Raw genomic sequence first — 27,790 nt, 5'->3', positions numbered from 1 at the left:
GTGAAAGATGGGGGGGAAAAGGGCTGAAACATTGCAACCAGATGCTTTTGATGCCCTCAGTCTTGGGTTAAACCTGACGTGCCCTGGAGCATTTATTGTTATCAGGATTCAGACAAGATACAGACAATTACTCTCACTGCCTGCAAAAGTTAATTTATTCTGTAATTACATTCTGAAATGTCATCCATTCCCCTTGCAAATGTTCTCAGATATCTTATTTACAAATCTGCACCGTGAACCATAAGAGACGGCTACATTAGGAAAAACAACATTAAGTATGCACAGAGAAGATTTCTGCAGCAACCTCCTTTCACAATGTTCACTCAATCATCAAGCATGTTTGATATGAACATTATTTCATACTCCAATGTTTCATAGGGAGGGTTGTCCTTAAGGGAGCAGAATAGTGAGAGATTCTTCACTTTATTAGAAAAGAAATGTCAACTGGGAGCATTCTCCGCTTCGCCTACATTCATAATATTTTCTCATACATACACTACAGCAGTCAGGCTGCCTCGTGGCGTCAGCTTCAAAATATCAGCTGAGTATCAGCTGGAGGGGGGGGGGGGGAAATATTCAGTGAATTCACGCTAACTATGCAGCTCGATATGCTGCAGTTGAAAGAAATCTCAACAAACATGTTTTCACGGTGTCAAAGCAGCTATCAAGGCTTCTGTGGTAAACATCGATTATACTGCTGCTTGAAATGTCACATAACACACTGCAGAGACTGCAGCCACACCTGCCTCTGATTAGGGATCCAATTAGAGACAGACAAGTGCAAATTCCTTCCTTGTGACTGCCCTCGCCGGATGCCATCTTAGGACACTGCACAAGCTCAGAGAAAGCCTGGGCACTGGAGCTTGCAGAGATCCCTTGCACTTGGTAAAAGCCTCAATAAAATAGGATTTGTTCCAGTTGTTTACTGAGGGTTAAGAGGAGCGGCCGGGGCAGGAAGAGAACGGCAAAGCCGACAGCTGCCTGGCAGGGGCTCAAAATGCAGCTTAGCATTTTTCACCATTCTGACTGGCACACAATGCTCTCTTTAACTCCCAGCCATCTAAATATTCAGGCTCGTATAAAGAGATGGCTGACACTGCAGCCGACTTAAGGCACAGCTCAGCTGGCCAAGATTGCACCTATAGTCTCTTGGCTGAAGCTTTCTATGAAGGCTTTCCTCTCAGAGACTCAATCACAGATCCCATGTGACCGAATGGTGATTTGCACATGCGCCACTAGATGGCAAACTAGCTGCATCACAAAACTTGCACATGGTGGAGGGGAAAAGAGCCAATGAGGAGACTGTAGGCTCTCTATGAGAGGATGGATCTCCTCAGTGCATGAATGTATGATGTGTGTTGGGTAACATCTCTAATTAGGCAGTCTGGCAATTAGGCACTGAATACCGTAAAGAAGATTTTTTTTCTTCTGTTGAGGGCTCGCAACGATGAGAGAAGAAGGAAATAGTCGAGAGAACGAAGCTGTACGCGAGTGAAAAAGAGTGACAATCATTTTCATGCAGCATTATGCCTCTTTTGAGCTGCCACACAATACAAGGGGACACAGGTGGCCTCACAAGGGTAGCCATCCGTGGAACGCAGCATATCATTGGGAAAAATAACCATTATAGAACATTTTCCAGCTTTTCTCACCACCATGCAATGTGCAAACACCAGAGCACAAAGGAAAACATGGGAGACGCCGACAGAGGAGGTCTATGGAAACTGAGCCGAGGCAGTCCCGAGGGAGCCTGAGAACGAGCTCTTTACAACCGCCACGTCTCTTACCACGTCTTCAGCAATGAGTTTTAAGAGCTCATTGACTTTAACAACTCCTAAGGAGAGGAAAGAGGGCTGATGATATTATCGGAATTTGCATTTTTATGCATAGAAGATGATAAATCCAACTGTGAGTTAAATCCCCACCTATGAGCTGAATGTCTGTGCAGTGACTCCTTTGCATGCTGGTTGCCTATACACCGCACCGGCTCCTCACTATAGGCCCGGCTTAGATGTTCTCATCTCCTAATGGATGCTGTTATTAGTCTTGGCTCTTTTGAAAATTTCACAGTCTCATTCGCACTTTTGGCCGTTTTATTCATCCGAAGCAGATTGCTCCCATCCATATGTTTACAGATACTGAGTGTTTCATTAATGCATTATCCAGAGAGTGAAAAGGAGAGAGGCGGAAAATCCACTTTGAATAAACTCTGGTTCATTTTACAAACCAAATATTTGAGGTCAGAGTGAATACACTGTGCAAAGATCCACAGGGGTGCTCACTCCGGGTACTGCAGCCCTCTGCGAGTCTTGTGCTTCGTATCACTCACCGCCAATTACAGATTACACTGAGGTCCCCGCACACTACCATCGGTATAATATCAGGCCACTGTAAATGTGCATGCCATTAAAGTGGACACAGATGAATATATCTAAATTGGCAGGATGAGAGTGTGAAGAATCAGAATATGGATGGCAGGGGTGCACAGTCTCCTGATATCATGCCTCTGTGTTCTGCAGTATTTAGGGCGACATCTCCTCCCCCCGTCCAGCCTCCTTCCCCTCTGCACTTTGAGCTCTCTCTGTGTCCTCCTCCTCCTTGGCAGAAGTAATGGCACCTATAGATTTAGCAGCTCGCTCTGGGTAAACTTTAATCCAGGCATCATGGATCCAAAAAGCCTTTTTTTTTTAAGGGTTTTTGACAATCTCAGAATTTACTGTCTCTTCTTTACAGTGAACTAAAATGCAAGGACAGCCTTTTTGTGTATGTCCAGACTGCAGAGGATGGAAGTAACAATGTACAAATACTTTGTAACTCAACTAAAGTAGAGTTTTTAGGTGCCTTTACTTTGCTTGGGAATGTATGTCACTGAGAACTTATTTAATTTGACTCCCTCAAAATTAAGTCATTTCCATTCCATGGCACCAAATCTAAATCCTAGGTACCTACTGGTACCCTTATTGGTCTGGGGCCCCAAGCAGTTGCCTGCCTTGCCTGTTGACAAGCAAGCGCCTCTGACTGAAGATTTGTAGTTTTCTTTAAAGTGTTGGTACTTTTCGATACTACTGATCATTAAAAAAACAGAGATTGTATCGTTGAAAAACGCGTCGTATTGAAAGGCAACAAAGTATTGAAAAATCTGACGACCTTAATCCCTAAAATGTAACGCAATTTCTACATTTTACATTTTCAAATCTGGCTTCTAACTTCGACTGTTACACACTCTGCTTCTGCATCACTGCACACAACCTTCCCAAAATCAAGACCAATTTCATCCTAGTTCAATGTCACATAAACACATAGACAAGACGGTTCCTTGTCAGGCTTGACTAACGTATCATCATGTAGACGACATAGAAGGCCTATCATGTTGAAACGCACAATAAGAGGAAACTGGACCTCAAAGAAAGAGGCGTCTTGTGAATCAGATTCTGCTCACCAATCAAGACGAGACTGATGAAAATCTCATTGCAGATTCAGAGCGGAAACACCGTCCCATCGAAACAGATTTGCACATGGAGCACGGTTGATGTTCCTCATAATCATAATATTTAAAAAAAAAAAAAACTAAAGCTACCACAAGCAATAGAGAGAGGAAACTGTCTCTGTACTGTCTGATCTGGTAACCTAGCAACCCAAGCTGTCACTTGTTTTTGTACTTACATTATCTGAAACACAGTGCACACACGTCTAAATCATTACACAAATATCAGAGAGCAAAGCTGCTGTGTTTGTGCCCGCCACCATCCCGTTGTTGATATGAGTTATTTCTAGTGTATTGATGCAATGCAACGTAACAGCCAGCAGAAATGTCCTTCTAAGGGGCTACTTTTACTTTTCATTTCAGAGCCTGCACTTCTTCACTTTCACTTTAGAAGTCGAATCAGTGCTTCTACTTTTGTACCCGAGTAATTTGTGAAATAGTTTTTTTGGACATCTCCTTGAGTGAAGTATGTGTGCACTTTTTTTCCACCTCTGCTAGACTGCTCGGAGCCGGAGGAAAAAAAAAAACTCCATTGTTTGGATGACTGAAGCCATGGTGAGCAGCACCACTATACCTGGAACAGTCACAGAGGGGCCAGTCACCTCCTGTGTGCCGACATGACTCAGTGAGTCAAGCGAATTCAGTGCGGCTGACCCTCACTGACACATGACACTCCATTAGTGTTTCTTTGACCTGGCGGACATCGAAAACAACGTTAGAAAATGTGGTAGAGGTATTAGACACGGGGCCGAGGGGGGGGACGCCATACCCTGATGAATTCTGACACAGGAAGCAGCGGGGACGTGTATAATGCTCGCTGTGGCCCCCCCCGCTGTGCGGCTCAGCTCGGTCTCTTGAGAAAGTCGTGAGGTTGTAGGAGTGTGAACGAGGGCCTTGCTCTGGCCAACTATATCAAGCCTCCCTAATGCTCAGAGGATGTGTTGACCTACATTACCCCTTGTTGAACATCTTTCTTTTTTTTTTCCAGATGTATACACACACCCACACATCAAGTAACAGACACGCTCAGACCTGTAGACTCTAAAAGCGAAGGAACAATGTGTTGATCAAAGCGACCCTCTAAAAGTCTTGCCCCCCCTGTATTCGTCCCTGTAATTAATAGGCCAATTAATGTGTGTTTATTCTGGACACCCGTGGATGTAGCCATACTGGGGGCTCTCTGGGAAACACAGGAGTCAGACAGATAAATCAAAGCTCTGTGCATCTGTCCTCACATGAGCCAAACGCTCCCCCCCCCCACCCCCCCTGTAACCCTCCTGCTTTCCCTACTGGGTCCAAATGTGAGACCTTTTTTCACAGCCAATCAGGTCAAATCTTTGTTTCATCCTCCCTCCCTCCCTCTCTCCCAATGCACTTGACATTGACAAGATTAATTGCCTTGCGCGCTGGGCAGACGTGTTACCTCCTGGTGTAAGCACAGGTGTCATAAGCGTGGCGCTCTGGATTCCCTCAATATGAGTTTGGACAGCGAGAGAGAGGAGAATGACCTAGTCCATTTTGTTCAACAAAGGGTTAGCCAATCCCCCCCCCCTTGCTTGTAAAATCGCACAGGGTGTAAATCTTGCCATAAAATCTCAGCTGTGAGCCCCGCTGACCCGTAAATTCTTCACCTCCGTGTTACTCCGCCCGTCGAGGTGCGGCAGATCGAGCCAGAACTGTAACTACATATCTACTACACGATTCTGTATTTAAACACTGTATTTAAAGATACACAACATCAAAATGATCACCAGCTGGGGTGTTCATGGTTGAATATCTTCAATGGGAGACAGAGTAGTGTACATACTGAGACATCTTTGCAGAACATGAATGGAATAACCGACACTGGGATTTGATGTGGTCCCTCTGCACCTTTAAGAAAAAGCTAAAGACCCAGCTCTTTCATGAATACCTACTAACTTAATGATGATGGTCTCCATATTATTGATGATGATAATGGTAGTGACGATGGTTTTTGTTTGATAACGATGACTTATAAGATGGTTTCTATACTGATTAGAGCTCTCAAGAACTGCCCTCAATGTTGTGCTTTGCCTCTGGTCACTTCCTGTCAGCACCTGTGTGTCCAATCAGACTCAAAGCTGATCGTTTGCTCTTACTGACATTGTTGTTGTTTCTAGATCCTTGCTTGTGTTGTTCTTACTCTCTGATGTACGTCGCTTTGGATAAAAGCGTCTGCTAAGTGAATTGTAAAATTGTAAAATATTAAAAGATTGTTTTTGTGTTCTTGCAATGACACTTGCAGATTATATTCCTAACTTTAAATGATCTGTGTGTTTCTTTCCCAAACAGGTCTCTTCAACAACAAAAAAAGACCAAAAAGACTTTTAAATGAATGTGTCTTTTTTTTAAATTCTAATTTACAAATTATTTGTCTGTGTTTTATGGGCTTTATTTGTTTAATGTGATTTTATGTATTTACAGTGTTCTTGTGTGAGTTTTATTGTTTTTGAGGTATTTAAGAGTCGGTCGTCTCTCAACTGGAAGTTCAAGGGTTCGATCCCCAGCTCCTGCAGCCACATGTCCGATGTGTCCTTGGGCAAGACACTTAACACCAAGTTGCTCCCGCCGCTTGGTTGGCGGCTTATGAATGTGTATGATTGGGATTAGTTACTTCTCATTGTCACTTTACAAAGCAGCCTCTACCATCAGTGTGTGAATGTGTAGGTGTGACCTGAGGTGTAAAAGTGCTTTGAGTAGTCAGAAGACTAGAAAAGTGTGATACAAGCTCAAGACCTTTTACCATTTACCATTTTTACTATGTTAATCCACTGTGCAGCACTTATGTAAATGCTTTTTAAAATGTGCTATACAAATGAATAAAGTGGATTAGGTTGGACAAAATGTTACCAAATGCCAAAGTGGCATCAAACCAGACAGAAAAATCACATTAAGTCAAAAAATGTAATTTATTTGTAGTCGCCTGTCTGAGTATTTTATTGCGATAGTTTGTCTCTTTAAAAAACGTGTATGTAAACTTTGTTATTTTTAAAAATGTGCAACATAAACAGTGAAAAGTGAGATGGATCGGATAAAGTAAAAGGTGTACCAAATGGAATCGTAGGCATATCAGATCACATCTGACATATAAAGTAAAAACACCACAAAACATCACAGAGAGTAACAGAATGCTTATCCACAAGAATCCTTGTTTACTATAAAATAATAACTATGAACCGTGCAGGACCAGAAGCCCAGCTCCAATCAAATAGTTGCTCTAATTTTATGCATGCACTGCATCACCCAAATCAGTATAGCCTCCCGTCGAGAACTTCTGGCAGGAAGGCTGGTATTCTCACCAGGGACTCGTTACTTAATAATCTCGCCCTGCAGGTGCTCTGGTAGAGGTCAACAATCTGCTACACTTGCAATAGCTGTGCATGTCTGCTTGCACCTATGGAGCAGGAAACCGCTGCCAAACGTTCCAGTACCCCCCCCCCCCACCAAAACCTGAACCATAACTCCTTCCCCTATCACTGTCACTGGCTGCTCTGGTCTCTGCAGACATGTGCAGACTGAGCCAAGTGAGCATGAGCCAAGTCCATCAAGACAGAATATGAATATTATATATGTACCATGGTGGCTCAATTATCTCAAAACAACATTTGCTCTGTCCTGTAGAGGAGAAGCATCTAAATTCCAGTTACAGGAAGCATTTGGCTTTCAAAGAACGGCGTGCTTCTTCATGCCAAATTAGGTTAAATGACAAAAGCTATTAACTGCGCAATGAGGATACAAAGATTTACTTTTAAAGCAGATGAATGTTATCGTATCCGATCTGACACTAATGCTTTGACCTCTGTGCACCAGCATTATGCCTTTCAATAAAGAGTTGCGGTGTGATGTCGGTGCCCTCTTAAAAGGATTTCTCCTCCCGAGCTAATGTTGTGCTCACGTGCAGATCCACCCACGGAGATAGCTGGGCCCTTGAAAAACATAAAAGCCCTTTAACAATGTTTTTTTGGCCCAACAAATGTTGTTTTTTCGAGCCATTTTTTCTAAACTGGTGGAGTTCAGCATACATTCATACATTGACGCTTTCCTAGCCGGCTTCCCTTTTTATGTGAAAGTCGAGCAGTCTGTGTTGTTGGTACCGGCTCAAAAAAGGTTTTCTCAAGTGCATTGTTATTTTCCAGAGAAGAGGCCAGAGGTTCTCGTGTTGGAGATAATATTTGGTCAGATACAGGCCTGCAGTTTAGCCTTAAATGCTGTTTGGGGTATCACAAGTTCGCTGGCCAATATATCCCATACTGTAATTTATTAGCCACAACTTTGCCCCCAAAATGAGCCAGTCTGAGCTAAACACAAATCAGTAATCAATCAATAATCATCAATAAACAGCAACACAAAGGCTGTAACTGTCAGTCAAGTTTGACAAATGAGTATTTATTCAAAATATATTACACTCTGTTTAAACTAGGGGCGTCCCCCACTAAGGATTTCTATAGTCGAATGTGATTGGTCAGATTTTGCCATGCACTCAATGAGCCATATTCTCATCATATTCTCTTTTTTTGGAGGGAAAGTTAAAGAAGTTATGTTCTGCTAAAGCAACATGATACCACAATTAGCTTTATCCGTCAGGTATTTGAAAACATATACAAGACATTTCACAGAAATACACAAACGCTTAAAAAAAAGGATACCAAGCTTGACTAAGCAAAAAACAAACAAACACCATTTTAATAAGTAATGTCTAGTTTTATGTTCAAATAAATAATGGTAATCTTTTCAGGATGACCAAAGTCATCACTAACCCTCCGCCCCCTCTTATGTGCAGCCCTGCACACAAGCTCATTGTTAAACATGATCATGCTGCACATGTTCCTCGTGTTGAGAGAAAATGTCTAACATAGAAAATAATCTAAGTGTAACTCTTAAGTGTAGACTTTTGCCTCCTGTGGACGGACAGGCTTCTGAGAAGTGCATGCAGGGGGGTGAAGGAGGACAATATGTTGAAAAATATGCCTGTCCATTCAGTCAGGACTAATAGACAGCTGTCTCAGTCATTCAGCGCAGGGCTTGAATGGAAAATGTAAACAGCACTATCACTCCCAAAAGACAGCAATTACCTCCCTCTTTGTTGGAAACCTGGAACAGGCCAGTTGCCTAGCAAGAGGAGACTGATGATCGTCTCTGCTGTTTTGACAGATTATGTCCATGCCACTTTAAATACCCAGGCAGCTGCTGTAGACGGAAAAATTCAGATTTTTACACAAGTGAAGAACTGAAAGTATGACTGCAGTACAATTACTGACGTGCATTGATCTGCGGCTGTGATATCTCATGATCAGACGTAAGGACAGCTGACTGAAGTGATGCGACGGCAGTGAAGTTCACATGGTATTTTATAAGATATGTGACAGTAGGCAACTATCATTACACAACAACAAACAAATGTTTGTGTTTACATCAAAGTGCTTCTCTCGTTTCTTCAGAGGTTTTTTTTACAAGAAGGATCACATATGTGAGCAGTCTTAGGGTTTTACTCAAACTTTTTTGGGGGAAAAATACACCACATAAGGCTCCATCTGGCTGCATGTCTACCATCACAGCGTACAAGTTAAAGCCACTATTAGGGGAACCTTATGTGCATCCATCTGTTGTAAAAACGATCGAATAAGACCAACACTACTTGTGTTAATCCAATATTAATATGAACATCTTTAGACTCTATGCAAGAGGAGAAATAAGGATGGATACAGGGATGCAACTAATTTGGTAAAAGCTAAAAATACGGATTAAACTTTTTGGTGCAAGACTGTTTAAAAGATATATATGATATATATAGATATGGACGACATGTCTTCATCTAATTCTATCATACAAAAATACCCAAGTGATATCGATATATCACAAGTGTATTTTGACTCAATATTAAGCGCTGGTGACATCAGTTTGTAGCAAAGACGCGTGCAGAAGAAGATAGTGAAGATTTTCACGTCTGGCAGAACAGATTTTTGTGTCATTCTGAAGCAAACACTCACGTTTATAGAAAGTTTAATGACTCTTTTGTTAGTGTTCGTTACATTTCCTCTCACTGTTCCTCCAGTGCTCTGCTATTCCAGTCCAACCAGCGCCACATGAGCCTCATTTATCAACAGAGCTGTCAATCATGATATTACATATGCAAGAAAAATGAACACTGGGACATAAATCAGATTGATACAAGTAACCATCATGATAGAATCCGGGTTTTAGTAAATACTATTTGATTTGATTTGATTTCAAAGTTTGTCCCATATGTTCACACAGAGGGGGCGTGGTTTATGACCTATACTGCAGCCAGTCAGTAGAGAGAGCTCTAAATCTTTTGGCTTCACTTTTCCAGGGGCTGTTATTTCGTCCATGCATTTTTAGACCCTTTGATGCTGCTCAGGTTAAATCTGAGGTCAGCAGGGGTTGAAAGGTTTGAAGGGTTTGGTAAGATTACTAAAATCCAGTTGCTGCATCAATGTTTTGCATTTAATCTTTCAGTAGTACATACAATTACTTTGACTTCTGTTATCCACTGTAGTTCTTTTTCCCACTTTGGGACAACATTTTCAATTAAAATAAAGAAGTTGTTGAAATTGCAAGATTTCCTGGAAAATCTGGGAAGCTGACTTTAGGAGTCAAGATTTAAAATGACTTGAAAACAAACAAAAAGCACTTGTCCGACCCTGCAAACAGTCATCATGGTAGTCCTCCTGCACAGAGCAGAAGATGATCCAGCATGAGAGAATTAACTTGTTAAGTAAAATCAAAGTAAAGCAAAATACCCAGAGCTATAGCCTCTGCACTGATTCTCCCATAGCCATCTACACTCTGGACGGGCCCCTTTATCTGTGGTATTGACTTTGGCACATCATATTATTTATTGAGAAAACCATTTCCTGCAGATTAAAAGTCTCTATTTTTAATGGCTTTTCCCACCATTGGGTCGTTGTGTGTGGCCCGGCCGGAAACCGCCTCTATTGGCCTTTTCACCTGTATTGTGACTCTTGTCCTTTCTTATCACTTTGACATATGAGGCAGGCGTCTCATGTGGCAAAGTGTCATCCGCCCACATCCCCAGCTGAGCTACACAGATGAATATTTCTGTAAGAAACAGGAGCCTTTTCTTTTTCTTTTTTTTAACAGGAGAGTGACGCTGGAGACAATTGCAAAGCAGCCGATGCAGAGTGCTTATCTTACCCGATGTTCAATTCTTTATAGAATCAAAGATTACAGAAATCCAACCTGTAATAAAAGCCACCTGTGTGCTGCAACTCACCACCTACCAATCCATAACCTCTTGCCAACTGTGCCAACTACTCCACTCTCTAAGCAACATAACTCAATAAATATCCAACTAACAAGATTTAAATAAATAAAGGAATGAATCAGTAAGAGGATCCACGCTGCATAATTCATTTTGAAGAGAACACATCCGTACACAGAGCATGTTGCATCGCTCCGCGTCCTCTAGGGCTTGCTGGAGTTTCATCATCCCTGCAGTTAGCACGGCTATGTTTAATAAGAACAAACACTGTGCAGCACATCTGTCACACATGCAACACATTTTCAAAAGCAGGACACGAGGAATCCCCGACATATTAGAGCGCCCCTCCGCTGATGAAAGGGGATTTCACACGCTTTGCATTCACGTCATTAGCATTCTGCAAAATGCATCAAAGAAAACAGTGCCTCATTTATTAATAGCAGAAAATCTATGTACAGAGTCTATTTATAATTCCTACACACAGTAGTCCCATTTAATTGAAACAAATGTATGACAACGAGGCTTCAATAACAAGCCGCGGGTATCAACGTGGAATTTGTCAGTGGATCATATTTAGCAGGACTTATTTTCCCATACAGGCACATTTATAGAGCTAATAAGGCTTAATGTGGTGGATTAAAGCTCCATGACCCACCTTGTAATGGGGGGATTTGTAAGGTGATTATTTATTAATCCAAAGGAAAAACCGACTTCTATAGAAGGGATGAACCCATGTCTGCACTGAAACCCACTCAACCCTGCCGCCTCTACAGAAGCAAGAGTGTGCTGGGAACACTTGGCATGACATGAATAAACCAAGCTTGCTTGTGTTGTTCCTGTATATATTTTGGCTTTAAAGAAGCTGGTGCGCAATGACCAAGCGTGGGTTTGCAGTCCTATTTTCAGCATGCAAGATTACGTCATTTTGTGTTTGTTTGGGGTTTTTTTTGCAGTGCTTTCTGCCACCAAATCCCACATCACTTTTGCATGCACAAAACCAGACTTTTTTTTTTTTTATACAGTCCCTCATGTTTGTTGATGGGTGTCAGCCAGGCACTTATCTGCTCTGCTCGCTGTATGAGAATACCTAATACTTGGCTGACAGAGGACGACACAGAAAAAAACTAAAATTCCAAGGTTGTTCCCTTCAGTGTGCCGCCTCCTCGACCCAGGCCGCCTTACAATGACAACACAGAGCTTAGCACATCATTACGGCGCCTGATGGAAATTTTAGCACAGCGCAGTATATGCGAGGGGTTCTCTTTTACTGGTGCTCCCCATCTTCTTTCTTGATCCGCTGTAATGTGCCACTGAATCCCAAAGTCGTACTCTCTCCCTGCCATTCTGTGTCAATGCCATCCATAATAGATAAAACCAAGCCCGTTCACATTACTATTAATGACGATGTGTAATGTGGGGGTGATACATTCCCCATAAATTCCCGGACATGGTTTTTCAACTGGTCCTTACCTCACAGCCTGACAAACTGAACTAGTCATCCATCAAGGTAATAAGATAAAATCAAGATTCTGTGAATGTTAGACATCGGGTCACAGGAGAGGTTGGGTGACTGCCCTTGATATCCTCTCTTGCATATGTTGCTCTAAGCCGCAGAGAAGGATCAGTGCAAATGGCATCACTCCTCTTCTCCACCACTACAATGTCCTCCACATCTCCTTGAAGTAAATCTAAATAGCTTAGAGTGCTTGTATTTTTCCTCAACAATAAATTGAAGCAGACAGTGTGAAAGATGGCCTGGCTTGAATCTAAGGCCTTGTGAAGGCTTTCCCCTCCCAGCTAGAATATGAAGGTTGCCCGAGTGGCCGGCCCTATGTCAAGATATTCTGCACTGTGTGTGCGGCAGAGATGCTCCTGTGAGTGAAACCCATAAGCTGCACGCATAAAACAAGAGTTGGCTAATTGGGTGCGAGTCGCTTGCTGTATCAGCCGGTCCAGGAGCAAAGCCCCCTGATAACGATACACGTCCATGCTCCAAAATGGGGCGTCAAACTGCAGAAACCACAGGTTGGTCAACAACCACGGGAGGCCACATGTGACTCCTCTAGAGCTAAGAATAAGCAGAAACCTTAGCGCATTAACAGTCACCATGAAGTCAGCCAGTCATCAAAGGCACGGTATTATTAGATCAGAACTGTCTCTTTCAGCAACCAACAACAGCAGCAGCAGAAATACTTGCAAAGGGCCGGCTTAAAGCCCTGTGGCAGTTTTACCAACAAAAATCTTCAAAGAAAGGAACCAGTGTGAGAAATATTTCAGGTACATAGGAAACCAAGAAACCACAACTTCAAAAGAAGAGTCACTTTCAATTTCCTGAAAACGGTTGAAAGTTTCATCACAAATCTGGATTCCAAAAGAAAAGTGCACGATGTAATTGATGCTTCTGACATGCAGTCCATCTGACGCTTCACACCTCCTTAAGTAAGGTTAAGTATGAAATAACAGTAAACTAATGAGGTGGAGAGACAACAGCATCAGGAAAAACATCTACAGGAGCCTCAGAGGTCACTTTTGTTGACTGTGAATACTTTCCATGAAAACATAGATACTTTAACTTTCCTCCCAGAGGAAGACGCTCCATTGAGAAATAATACAACCGAAGATGGGTCGTAAATTGTGAACGCTTTTTGGAACATGTTTCGATTTGAATGTATTCAAATGCAGAAGGGTGGAATTCCTGACATAGTTATGTCCAGATGTCTCGAGTATCGTGCATTATCTTGGTTCTTGCTTCATCGGAAAAAGAATATTTGCCTGACCTACTTATGGCTTCTCTACAGTTCGATCTGCTATTTCTTTTTTTTATATTTTGCAGCAGTGGAGCCACATGTTTTCTCTCGCTGTTCCCCCGTCAGACAAACGGGAACATTGAGTTGTCCGAAGGTCCTATTTGTGATCACGGGGGTTGCAGGGCGAAGGTATTCACACCGAGTCAATTAAGCGGGACACAAAAGGACACTCTCTCCACCTGTCCTTGGAGGCTGCCTTTCAGCTGTGGAGTCAGGGAACAATAACATTCTCTTTGTTGGGAAAACCTGCAGCCCACCATAGTTCTGTTATGTTTACCCATGACTTTTTCTTTTTTTTAGAAATAAACTATCCTCTATTATTATTTTTTAACTAATTAACTAATAAATTAACAAATATGAAGCTTTTTTTATTAGATTTTTTGGGGGCTTGTTATGCCTTTATTTAGAGATAGGACAGTGGATAGACGGGGGATGACATGCAGGAAAAGGGTCACAGGTGGGATTTGAACCTGGGCTGCCCACTTCAAGGACCACAGCCTCTGTACATGCCCCATGCACCCTAACCCCTCAGCTCCCAGCGTCCCCAATATCAAGCATTTAAAAAAATATATATATAAAAAAAGAATAAAAAATATTCCCCATCCTGAGGCACCCCAAATATTGAAAAACTTGCATTCATCCCAACAAGTTTGATTGTACATTAGGACTCTGTATCAGCAAGAATCAGCCAAATGATACAAATGTATATTTAATGATAAAGTGCGATATGATAAGATAAGATATTATACGATATAATGCAGGTGTTTGTGATCACTGTGCATTTACTTGCTTCTATTTCTGACAAAGACTTTGAAAATAAGTGTTCCTGTGAGATAATATTTTGCTGTGAATGCATACTTTTATCAGACCTGACTTTGCAAACCCTGACACTTCACTAAAGTTATCACAGTCAGAGATGATAAATACGCAGCTGTCGTGTATTCTTCCACTTGATTCAGTGATAGACATCGTCTCTCTTTGCCAAATCAAACTTGCCTTTAATGTAACTGAATACCGTCCACCAGTCGCCCAGTGGGACTCCACCATGTGTGCTGCCAGTCATACTGTCACTGTGTGTGACCCCTCCACTGTGACGCCCACTCATTAATTGTCATATAACAAGCCCACACTTCAGCTTCTCTCTTTGCAGGGCTCATCCAACACCACAGATCATTTTTCTCCCCCCCCCACCCACTAACCCCAAAACAACAACAACCCCTCAGCTGCTGTTTGGCCTTTCCCCAGGCCAGCTCCTTCCAGTCAGCACAACCACCAGCAAGGCCACACAACCAGTGATCTCTTTCTGTTTACTCACCCTTTTGCCCTCTTTGCCTGGTTCCCCCGGCTGACCTGGCACCCCGGCAGATCCCTGGGGAAAGGACGTGCATCAAAGTGAATTGGTGCTACATTGCAGGAGGAGATTGTGGCATGTGCTTCTTGTAACTATTTTTTTGTAAGAAAGATGTTCTCAGCAGTCTCCTGGATAACTAGCGGGCTTATTGGTAGTGATGGGAAACACAGCATTAGCTTAGCTTCAAAATTGCATGACTAGATGAAGGGAGACAGTACAGCTGTAGTTTCCACTGAACCGTTTCTAGGTGACTTCTCCGCTTTCCCCCTTAATGGGCAATTTGCAGCCTCCGTTGATCACAGATTCGTTCCATTATCCTGCGCAGTATCTTCATAAGGAACGATAAATGAGTTAATCAAGGTATATGCTGACTCGGGATTTTATTTTTTTTGAAGTTCTTGTGCAAGGTTATGCATATGGTGCCTCAATAATTGCTTGCTGATCCTAATGATTGTGCCTGATTGCTTGAGAACATGTGATGTGCAAACGATGAAAAAAAGCAAAAAACATATGTGAAGTAATTCAGTCGTTACCTTTTCTCCTTTTTCACCTGGAAGGCCCTGTGGGAGGCAAATAAAGATCTATATTAACAAGAAAACTAGTACCCATGATAGGAAGCCATATGCACACATGCATCAATACATTTAAATTAACTCCTTTTTACTATAATATTGAGAAGATTGCAAGTGTTTTTTGAGATCTTGACTTTTTTTTCTCATTGTCTTAGAATTCTCCTGAGAAAATGAGTTAATTCCTTGAAATCTTGAGAAAACGGCTCAACTTAACTGGTTATCAAGAAAAAAAACCTGCTTTGCTATTCTGATTTAAGCAGCTCAAAATGTACCTGGAAAATGTAGTTAAATAAAAGGTGTGGATGCATGTCTGCTTAGGGCTTCCGTATCCAAGAATACAAATGTTATGATACTTATTTTGCAGAGAAATGTAATAATTATTTATTCAAAGTACCTGGTCACCCTTGAAACAGTCTTTGTCAGCCTAGGAATGAAAAAGAAAAAACATGTGAGTCAGTATGAATAAATGACGATGGTATAACAGAACATGCGTTTCAGACAGTTATAAGTAAGCCATACAATTGGTCATGAGGTAATTATCCTTGGCCGCTGTGACCTGTGCAGAAGTTAGGACCTTGCTGTTTCAACTCCCCAGACACCCTGCCCGCCACTGTCAGGAAAGGGCAGACAGAGTCGTCTATCCAGCGGGCCACAGAACGGACACAAGGCCACATAAAACATCTCGGCTTTCAGATACAAGCCCAGTAATTGGTGTCCTTTTTCAATTGGCATCCAAGAGTCAAACTGTGTTGACTTTTCTTAGAAACAGCTGCAGAAATGGCCGCTCACAACACTTGTCCTCCAGTCAGTGGGACGACTCATGCAGAAACAAACAGGAAAATAAAAAATATATATATAACAAGGAGGCTGAAGGGAGCTGAGACAGTCGTAGACGTATACATAAAAAAAAAAAAAAAAGAGTGACAGCTCTGACCTGTGACACCTTAAATAAAACATGCCTGAGCTTTCCTGCAACACCATCGCTAATAAATCAATTATTCACGTACAGTGGTTCATCTTATTGTTGGCTTATGAGCTCAGAGTTTTGACCTTTGGTAACGAGGGAAACAATGCAAATCCGCTATCAGCAAGCAAGTCCACACTCCCCGACTTATCCACTGGCTTGTTTTGAGAAAGATTGCCAAAAGCATGTTTGCTAGGAAGGGAATAAATGTTATTTAGCCTGTCCCACACCACAAGTCTTTAAAATCCAAACAGATGTTAAAAAATGTTAAGAGATCCCACACAACAGCTATTAATGATAGATCAGAATGAATAATAGACAGAACACCACACACACTAACAGATTCAGTTCATAAATAACCAGACCAGTCCCTCAAAACTGGAAACCTTGCAGATCTCGTGGTTGAACGTGACTTTCAAGTAAAGAAGCTTGGTAGACGGCGGGCCGGGAGATTTGGTTATTGTTTTTTTGCCTTTTACAGAATATCCTCTAAAAAAAAAAAAAAGTAATAAACGATGGATTACATCATGGTGACGGTGTAGAGATTACAGCATGAGGTGGAGGTGGGTTACAATTGATTTACTGAGGTTGTTAAATGGTAAATGGACTTGAGCATAGCGCTTTTCTAGTCCTCTTATACAGCAGGTCACCCTTACACATTCACACACTGATGGTAGAGGCTGCTGGGTAAAGTGACCATCAGAAGTATCGAATCCATTCATACACATTTATACACCACTGCCAAAGCAGCAGGAGCAACTTGTGGTCAAGTGTCTTGCCCAAGGACACATGGGACATGTGGCTGCAGGAGCTGGGGATTGAACCCCCGACCCCACTGACTCTACCAGCTGAGCCACAGCCGCCCCGTTGTTGTGCTTCCTTCTTGAGTCAGATCGCTTCTCATTTGATTACACATGACAATCCTGAGAGTGCCGGGGTTCCACCCACACAACAGAATATCAAATCTTAATATTGTGCATTTGTAATATATATGATTTGAAACTGGTGAAGCTCTGAAGTCCTTACCAGCAGAACAAATCTTTCGTAACACATCTCACATCACAGAAATATAAGACTGTCTTTAAAAGCATCAAAAAAAGGCAATTTGCTGAACTCAATTTTGAAGGGGATCCTTCAAAAAACAACAACAAGAAATGTTGCAGGAAAGGGGGGGTAAGAGTCTTGACAACAGGCTGGATGACTTGGTCGGTATATTTTCAAAAACCACATCAAATTGTAAATTCTATAATAGATATACTTGTTCAACAAGTCTGCATAATCTGTCACATTAGATACATTTGACGGTATGTGGAAGTTACTATCACCACTTCAGTGTTTAAATATGAACTGCAAACCAGTTGACCGATTTAAGGCTTCCGAGGTTTTGACAGCGTTGTCACGTCGACTCCTTTCGATCATCCTGTTGTGTGTATGGCGATTTAGAGAATAGTTTATGAATGGAAGCAATGTTTTATGGGTATCGTAGGCACTTCGGTGACATATAAGGGCCAAAACAGACGCAGCAGGGCTCTGCTTTTCTGTCCTGATTAAAACTGGCAGGCTGATCCCCTCATGATGCACATAATTAGCTTACCACCCTCTGTATACCTTTAATCTCAAACAGCCGTCAACTCCCCGACTAAAATGCATACAGCGTCTGTGTGCATGCATGTGTGCCCACATATTAACTACACTTGTTGATGGGTGACTATGCAAGCATCTGTGAGTACATGCATCTTCTGTCATGCTGACATGTGTAGCTTCAATTTGTGTGTGCACTGGGATGAGCCCATTCTGGAGGTATACGCTCTGTCCTATGGATTTGGCACGACCACAGAGAAAGCAGGAGTACAGCCAGGCCAATTATAAGACTGAACCACATGGAGTGTGTTGCTGTAGTTCTTCCAGGGTGTCTGTAAATGCAACAAAGTCTGCAGGGACAGGCCAATAAGTGCACATCTCCCCCATGTGGGATACAGCCAGTGACTACCTGTCACCCTCCTCTTCCTCGAGCCTGGATCCCTCCGTCTGCTCTGCCTGGCTGCTCATCCCTATCCTTTTTTGGCCTAAGTGAGGATGCCCGCTGAGCCCTGTCTATCTGCTCCTCGTTTGACCCACTCCCAGGCGATGGTAATGTGTCACAGAGACTGCTCACCTGAGTGCCTCACTTTCCATCTCCGTGGGTTTGAGTTTTACCACATTGTGCAGCGCCGGCTTGGCCCTAAAGGCTGTGATATAGTTACAAAAAAGCTGCAGTACTGTCGTTTCAGGTCATACCCGAACAGAGAGGTACACACATCTTTCACTCAAGAAGTATGGATACTTGTGTAAAAAAAAAAAAAAAAAAAGACTCCGGTAAGAACTTATTCACCTTCTGGCCTGAACTGAAAGTGAGAAAGTCCAAGCTCTGACATGTTCTGTTAACAGTGAGAAGAAGCTCTCTGAAAGATGGTTTCACTCACTGTTACTGTGCAAAGATTCCTGAACATCATGTCATACATGGAAGAAATTTGAAATGAAATAATTGTAACTTCAAATTTAAAAGATATCCCTTTAAATCTCAAACATTTTCTTTACTCTGATGAAAAAAAATCAGCTTTTTTTTTATTAATTTAGTTAGAAATTGGGAATGAAGAAATATCAGAGAAAACAGAAGTCAGCACACTGCACATCGGCATACAGATTAACAATATATTATTATAAAATTTCCCCCAAAATTCATAGTGAACTGCTTGCTTGTGCACAAGTGGTTGACTTTTTAAATATCCGCATAAAGTCAGGGTGAGCTGATGTGAACGCAGAAGGTATGAGTCTGGAGAAATGAAACCCGACCCAGCAGGTGGAGGTGATGACGTGTATATCACCTGTGCACAACAGTTCCATCTCAGTCTTTTCTACTCTCTTTTCTGCTCACCAGTACAGTGTGTTCTTCTCAACTCGTTCATCCAAGCTGTGAAAACACCCAACAACACATTGAAGCAAAGTCCAAAAATAGTCCTTGTAGTTTCAGAATAATGTTGCCAGACTCTGTCGCCACCTTGGATTTCCTCAGCTTCTTTTCAACATCACGTCTTGCCTCCTGACACCCCGGTAACATCAAAAAAGTAAGAAAGTTCTGATGTTTGTGTTCAAATAGAGGAAGATAGGTGAACATTTTTAAAAAGTCAACTATGTCAACTTCTCTGGACTCGCTCCCTGTCTGCCAGAGAATGTTTTTTTCAAATAATTCAGTGACCTTCTCATTCACTGTGAGCCATCCAGACCACTCAGACAGGTCTGCTTTCTGTCCCCACATTCAGAACCAAACATGGAGAAGCAGCGTGAAGTTTTTATCCTCCATATATCTTAAACAAACTCCCAGAAAACTGCAAGTCGGCTTCAACTCTCCTGTTGACCGCTGCCTTTGATTACATTCTTCTACTAATGTATTTCATAACTATTTGACTTATAAAAAAGCACTATAACCTTTACTCTTTGTTATCACTGTCTACTTATATTTTAGCTTCTGTTTAAGCTGTTTTTATTTGTTGTATTTTTTATTTTTTATTTGATCGTCTTCAGGCTTTAAGGCCTTGTTTTAATTACTTTCTTAATGTCCTCGTTTCTGTTTCTCTTTGTCTTGGAGCTCAGCAACACATTTAGTACATTTCGTCATTCAACTAAGCCCCTCCCTTTTCTACCTCTTCCTCCGTCTCCCTGCTCTGGTGATCAGCTGATTCTGGATGTTTACTCTTCAAGTAAAACTCTGTCCTGGTCAAGACAGGCAGCAGCACAATTAACAGAGTTTCACTCAAACAACGAGCAGCCAAACATTCAAACACAAAAATAAATCATTAGGCATTAAAAATCTGAACAGCAAATGTTTGTCAAAATCATCAGTTAGAACATCTACAGCCAGATGTGTCCTTCTCCATATAACGTGTCCAACGAGAGAAGTTTGTTGGACACATTTCAGCTCTTTTTGTAATTCGCTCCAATTAAAGGGAGCAGAAAACTTAAACTTAAATTCTGCCACAACCTCTCTCAACCAATCATCCTGCCACGGTCAAATTTTAAAACCTGTTCTCTCTCGTCCACAGTCAGTTTGTCATTTCAGAGCGATCACTGCAACCCTCCTCCACCCCGATCACCTCCATTCCAGCTCAGCAGAGTTCAGATCCAGCCTCAGAAACCCACTCCTCATCACATCCTGCACCACCACCACCACCAGTGTCGTCCATAGGGGGGTATCCTATCCTCTGAGTACATGAAGTCGTCATGATGGAGTATAATCCCCAAAGACTTTGCACATCTATGTCCTAAATTGTTAAATAAATAATTGTTCATTCTTAATGAAGTCTCTCCTCCTGATTGAACTGATATTTGAATGTTTCATGTAAAACACTTTGAATTTCCTGTTTGTTCAAAATGTGCTTTATGAATAAACTTGTCCTGCTAGTTATTTTTCCACTTCTGCATCAAAATAAGGACATTTAAAAAAAAAAAAAAAAAGTCCTGCTTTTTTTAGTGTCCTTAGCCACACAGATTGCATAATGAGATGTTAATCAAACAGTGTGAACTTACAGGAAGCCCCGGAGCTCCAGGCAGACCCATGTCACCCTGTGAAGGAACATCATAATTAGTCCAAACTTCACTGAATAACATCGGCCACAGCTACAGATTTAAAGCGTCATATTCTGTTATACATGAAGCTTAAAGGCCGGCTGTGATGTTTGTGATAAAAAAAAAAGGGGAAGGTCAAGTAAAAAAAAGATTTACTATGCAAAAGCCACAACATTGAAATACATATGCACTCTATGCTATGGAAAGCCATTAACTGGTATTTGCAACGTGTCTTGAAATGTCCGAGGACTTTTAAACAGTCAGATGACTAACAGCTGGGCTGCTGCTATCAAACGTGACAGGCGGTAGAATAAACAAAAGCTCTATTATATCATGTAAAAGCTTTGCACTATTAAGATTGGACAGATATGAAAACACTGCTCGGTGACTGTGACATACCGACAGCCGCTAAAAGTCATAAAAGGAAACAAAGCTGATGTCTTTTGACGCCTGAAGAATCAAGTGTAAGAGATGGTTTCACATGCCTTTTGCTGCCTCTCTCTTTTTTTTTTTGTCTTTTCAGATCAAACTCATGCATCACTGTCTGGTGTTTTTCTGCAGCACTCTCGCCTTTTTTAAACGCACCGAGTTGAGAAACAGTGGACTTTACAAGCGGGGAACCCTCTTTCATCAGATGTGGATAGAGAGAGAGAAAAAAGTGCTTGTAGTTCATATTCGTTTTTTGTTGTCTGAATGAATGTCACAGCTAAAATATGCCTGCTATGGGATATTCAGGAGACTCATTACTCTATGCTTCCAAATCTGCCTCCCTCTGTCAGTTTCAATACAAACAAACGTTAGCTCCCACCTCCAACACCCCCTCCTCACCCCCCCCCCCCCCCCCCCCCCCCCACCCTCCCATCCGGAAAATAGGATAAAATACCCTGTGATGCTGTGTTGTCTTCACAGAAACACACAGACCTCATTATAACTTCAAGGCTGGCAGACAGAGCACTGCACCTACAATTATGTGGTGAGTTATTCCAAAAGACAACAACGCCACACACGCACGCACGCACGTACACACACACACACACACACACACACACACACACACACACACACACACACACACACACACACACACACACACACACAAAGCCTCTATACAGCAGGCAAAATAAAAGAGCTGGAGATATGGCAACTAATTACAGGAAAACACATTTCGTCTCACACATGAAAAATAATACCGCTGTGGGATGCAAAGAGAAGAAAACTTTAAAAAGACCAATATTTTCACCAACATCGCAGCAAGAGTTTATCGTACTCATGTCGGCGATGTCGGTGAGCAGACTTTAAAGACGCTGCAGATAAGAGCATGTATCAAACTCCTCTGCAGCTGATCTAAGACCCCATGGCTCCTGAAACACAGGGAAGCCTACTGTACAGGACATACCTACATAACCTCTCTGAATAATCATAATTATTATGATGTGATCCTTTCATCCTTCTGGACATACGATTGTATAACACCTCACTGTTAGGGCAGCACACTGTGACTATTAGGAAATCATTAAAGAAGTCTTTCTCAATCCTGGTTATGGCGACCCCCCTGCCCTGCATGTTTTAGATGTGTCCCACTTCCAACACACCTGATTCAAAGACATTGGTCATGATCAGACTTCTTGATGAGCTCTTAAACATCTGAAACTTGCAGGGCAGTTATTGAGAAACACTGCCCTAAATTATGCACGGACTCATTTAAAAACTGCCCTACCTCCTGTCAGACGAGGCTGTACCTTACAACATAAATGCTTCTCTGCAGCTGTTGTTCCATTCTTGTTCAGGTTTAATTTGAACTGTTTTAAAATGTACATATGTTTCTATTATTTTTCCTGCACGGGGTGATGTTAATTTTCTTGGTACAGGTTTAATTTTGATCTCTGTAGGGGTTCTTTAAATCTTCATTCAGGTTAATATATACATATGAAAGGGGGGGGGGGGGGCAGTGAGTTTTGGTAGATGTGACTAATGTTTTATGTCATTGGTGTCTTGAAACCACTTAGCAGAGAGTGACTGATCAGCCCCCCAAAAAAGAAATCTCACAAAATAAGAAACTCAATTTTTTACATGAATCGATTTTTTTTCTCCACCTCTACTTATCATGTTACATTCTCATGTTGTACACTGATTGCTGGCTGTGTGTACTGTATGCATATTCCTGCTGACTGCAAAAAAAAATACCCTCTCACAGGGACAATATAAAGACAACCCTGAACCTTGAACTAAGCCATACAGTGTGCAATCCACATCTTTACCATAGGCTTTATTCGGCTAATAAAAAGTGCTTAGAGAAGGCAAGGTGAAGTGATTCATGTGGGTACGCTCATGTCAAAAATCTATCCCCATGAACATAACATAATCTACACATACAGTGAGCTGGATGTTTTCACTCAGCTGGGATAATGCCTACTCGATATGACCATCAATCGGGTCTTGGTAAGTTATGATAGCAATCATAGCTGCACTTCAAACAGATTGGGAAAAACATGTAATTCAGACTCAGATTACAGCACATGGAAGTCAAGCAGGTTCCCTTAAGTGTCTATATTCATTGATAAGAAAAAAAAAAGGAAAACGATGGTTGTGTTTTTTTTTTGTCCACGTCTTCCTGTATCACTCACTTTGCTTCCTTTAGGACCGACTGGCCCGAGCGGCCCTGGGTCACCTTTCACACCCTGGGAACAAAAAAATATACAATAAATTGGAGTATATTCTTCTCAGAGAGGATGGTAGGTTTGTTGCTGTTTGGGGGGGGGGGGGGGGGGGAGGGGGAGAAGCCAACATGTGTTACTGTATGTCAGTGGGTTGACACTCAGTAGTATCTCATGCAGGTCAGGTGTGAGCTCCTCATGCCTGTCACAACCAGCCAATGAGAGCAGATAATGTCAATCATCAGACACGCCGCATGGACCAAATTTAAGTTTAGAGAGAGAGTCACAATCAGCTGCTTACACAGTTCCTGCCCTTCACTCTGTTTTCTGTCTCTTAGCGAGGACTGTGATTGCCATTGCTTTTTACACCTTGAAGCACGCGACCTGCGGGTGGGGGTGGGGGGGGTGGGGGCCTGGGGGGGGGGGTTGGAATTGTACAAACGTGAGCTCTGGCAAAGTCAATCCTCGCCGCCGCGGTGAAATGTGAAAGAAGAAGGACAGGCGAGATAAAGAATGATCGCTGATGAATGAGGCTTGACACATATTGACAGGCTAAATCTTGCAGCAATGCCCTTGTTAGGTGTGACATATTTGGGCCAGTAGCAGCAAGTCTTTCAAATAGGTTAGCCGGAAACAAGAAAGGTGGGGGGAGCGCGAGCCGTCTGTAAAAAATGACTCAGAAATGCAATCATTTGTCCGGTAAATTTAGAGTTAGAAGGGCTATTAATAGTGAATTATATATCTGCAGAAGATGATTACCTACCTTTATCACATTAAGTCTGACTGCACCAGAGGCATGACTAATTCATCGCCTACATTCCCCTGCAAGCCCCACGTTGAACATTTAACAAAACAGAAGCCACAGCAGTGATGGTGTCAAATGATTTCCCCTATGCTAATGGTAGCTAATGCAGCTATAAGTTGCACTTCTCGTGACATGATTGTTCTTTCCGTTTCTGTCACTCTATGTAAGTCCTCGGGCCCACGCACGGCGTCATAATAGGGCAGCTGTGTCAAACTCATAGCTCCACATGAGAGGCCAATACTTAATTAAAATCGACGGGCTAAACACATTAGCGAGGCGATCTGACAGAAGGGGATCCAGAAGCAGTATTAGCAGAGCTGTGGTGATATGAAGGAAGCATCAGGACGTAAACAACTTCATGTTCTGTCCATGACCAAAGTGTATTTCATTCAACCTGCAGTGTCAAAGAACATGAAGCGCATTAAAAGAAACATGACATTAAAGGCTTTATATGCAATTTTTGGATCCAGCAGATGTCGCCCTTGAGCACCAGCATGAAGCCAAAACAACTTGCGCTGCATTGTTGTGTTAGCATGCTAATGCTAGCGATCTTTATTATGCTCGTATCTTCACACTGCATGTAAATTTACCTGAAATGAGCGTGATCTAGAAACACAGTTAAGCAGTGAGTACAGTATGTTATTCTTCTTTTCTCTAGTCCCTCAATTAAACAACTTTTATATGAGAGGGGAGGAGCCGGCCGGCCGTCCCGGCGATGTAAACAAAGTGAAGATAGGACTCTGAAAACTCTGAAAACATCCCAGACAGTGGGACTCGGGTGTTACACCCATTGTAGACAGTCATGACTCACAGAGTTATTTTCAGAGGATATACTTGATTTATATTACATTTAAGTGTGAAAAATCAAATATAAAGCCTTTAAGGTGCCTTCCTGGAAGTGATCTACTATTACCTAATTACTTTAACTATACTATTATGTTTACTGAAATTATATTTTAATATATTTGGTATTATAATGGATTAAGGCGGCTGCATGGTGGTGCAGTGGTTCGCTGTGTTGCCTCACAGCGATGAGCTTCCTGGTTCAAGTCCCAGTCGGACTAGAGCCTCTCTGTGTGGAGTCTGCATGTTCTCCCTGTACATCTGTAAGTTCTCTCCGGCTTCCTTCCACAGTCCAAGGAGATGCTCGTTAGGTTAAGTGGTGACTCTAAATTGGCCGTAGGTGTGAATGTGAGTGTGCTAAAGCACTTTTCATACAGGTGCTACATCATGAAACCACATGTTCTGCTTAGGACTGTCAGCTTCAATAAGAACTACTAATTAATGCTATAAAAGTTTAGTTATGAATCATCACTTCTTTATGTTTGACATAATTGTAGCAGGATGAGCTTAGCCTGCAGACCCAATATGTTTACGGAGGAGATGACAGGGGACTGTTTTAATTCAAACTAAATTATGCAATAAGAAATGTGAAGACAGTGAGCCAATATTCCCATGGCAACCGTACTTATCAGTAAACAAATGTAGGTCAGTCAGAAGCTCCGTCAATCATACTGTACTGGATCCTGTCTTACAGTGAAGTTTCTGAGCATCATCGCTGGCTAATCTGTGTGCCAGAAAAATGTGTTCTGCTGGTAAATATTAGCATAAGTACTAAGTAATAAGTACCAATGTCAACAAAGTGGTTTCACATAAAAGATTATGAATTCATTAAACTTTTCCAAATGTTAACAATTCTATTTCTAAACTAAGACTGAGTGTTCCTCGCTCTCCTATGTGTGCCTGTGGTTGTTACTTTAGCATCACTAAAGATTGGGTTTGCTAACAAAATTAAAAACAGAAGTTTCTTTGATAAAAAGTTTGTCTTGGCTGTGAGATTATTCAGGGGATGTTTTGGTGTTGTGTCGGGACCTGTCGGAGCTGCACAGCATCTGGACCTGTCTGTAGTCACGCACAAAATAAGAAACCAGCAGAATTAAAAGCGAGTGCTGAATATGTTTGGATGAAGTTTTTTTGGCAGTCTTGCAAATATTTTGCATAAAATCTGACTCAAAACGGAAGATTCACAATTAACCAGTCCTTCTATCACATCTTGTTTTTCCATCCTATATCTGTTACTGTGAACCATCCTCTCTAAATTAACTTCGAGTCGCTGCTGTGATTAAAAGTACTTGCTTGTCAAATATCGAAGCTTCATAATGTCAAATCTAATTTTACTTTTCGCCCTGCGCGGAAGTTAAAACATTTTTAACTGGAGTGCAGCGCTCTGTGACATCACCTCCGGAGATGTAACAAATGTTAAAGCTGTGGAATTTAATTGTTGAATTTGATACCAGCAACATGTTGTGAAGAAGAGTGGACTGTAGCAACGAAAGACACAAATATACAGTTGCTCTTAAACACAACATAGCAGCAGAGAATATAGAAATGTAATGTAAAAATACAATAGAGATGATAAAATAAGCAATAAGTACCAAGTAGGACTAGATTAATAAGATATGTACAAAGCGCAGCAACTTAAAGATATAAACAATATTTACAATTAGTGTATTAATATGTCTCAATATGAACAAAAACGTTGACCAGTTTGCACGATTTGACAGATTGCAGTGTCCAGGTTTCTGATTCTCAAAGGGGGAGTTAAAGACACCACAAAGAATCTGAGGATTTCATCATCTACTGTATAAAATATAAGATACAGAGAAGAAATCTCTGTATGAAAGGAACAAAAAACAAGGCTAAGATCACAGGGTGTCTGTGATCTTCAGTTCCTCAGACGACCCTGCGTTAGAATCAGACACTATTCTGTCCTGGACGAGAGACTTCCAACACCATTGTGTTTTTAATTTTTTGGAAACAAGGATTTTTATTTTCAAACCATGAAGTTAAAAAAAATAATTAGGTACTTCTTACCAAACTGAGGATTAAACACACTGTTTAGAGACTACCATCGCTGCATCCACAGGAGCAGTAATTGCATGAAACAAGTCGTTTTGATTCTCAAACACTGCGAAATAAATAATCTTATTTAAAGAAGACACTTTAGGTCTAATGTTTTTTTTGTTTTTTTTGCAGTTGTTTATAACTATAACGTTACAGTCTCTACTGACCAGCAGTAAATTATTCAATTATGAAGCATGTTGATTGCTGTCAAGAAGAGTCTTTCTGAGTTAGGAAATATTTAATGATCTCTTTAGGGAGAAGATTCTGTTGTTGTTGTTTTTTAACATCCTAGCTTCCACACCATTGCCTAGTTCAGACGCAGCCCTCCTGCCTCATGGACTCGGTCCTGAGCCCACACAGGCCCAATTCAGTCGTCCAGTGGC

General features: G+C 41.7%; 1 protein-coding gene across 8 annotated transcripts in view; it reads right to left on the bottom strand.

The window, feature by feature from the left end:
- Window positions 1-27,790, bottom strand: part of LOC109983217 (collagen alpha-1(XIX) chain) — a 134,092-nt gene that overhangs the window by 63,424 nt on the left and 42,878 nt on the right. For 4 of the 8 annotated variants that reach the window (XM_065959366.1, XM_029277128.2, XM_065959368.1 and 1 more), the window contains exons 12-16: window positions 23,669-23,722; window positions 21,006-21,041; window positions 15,873-15,902; window positions 15,440-15,466; window positions 14,871-14,924 (exon numbers count right to left, since the gene is read on the bottom strand). In XM_065959366.1, the coding sequence (XP_065815438.1) occupies window positions 14,871-14,924; window positions 15,440-15,466; window positions 15,873-15,902; window positions 21,006-21,041; window positions 23,669-23,722 (201 nt within the window). The remainder of the gene's footprint in view (window positions 1-14,870; window positions 14,925-15,439; window positions 15,467-15,872; window positions 15,903-21,005; window positions 21,042-23,668; window positions 23,723-27,790) is intronic. The other 4 variants (XM_065959370.1, XM_065959371.1, XM_065959367.1 and 1 more) reach the window with 3 other exon arrangements.

The sequence above is a fragment of the Labrus bergylta genome, chromosome 10, assembly GCF_963930695.1.
Source record: "Labrus bergylta chromosome 10, fLabBer1.1, whole genome shotgun sequence".
NCBI classification, from domain to species: domain Eukaryota; kingdom Metazoa; phylum Chordata; class Actinopteri; order Labriformes; family Labridae; genus Labrus; species Labrus bergylta.
The sequence above is the reverse complement of the archived record's forward strand: the minus strand, read 5'-3'. Positions and strand labels throughout refer to the sequence as shown.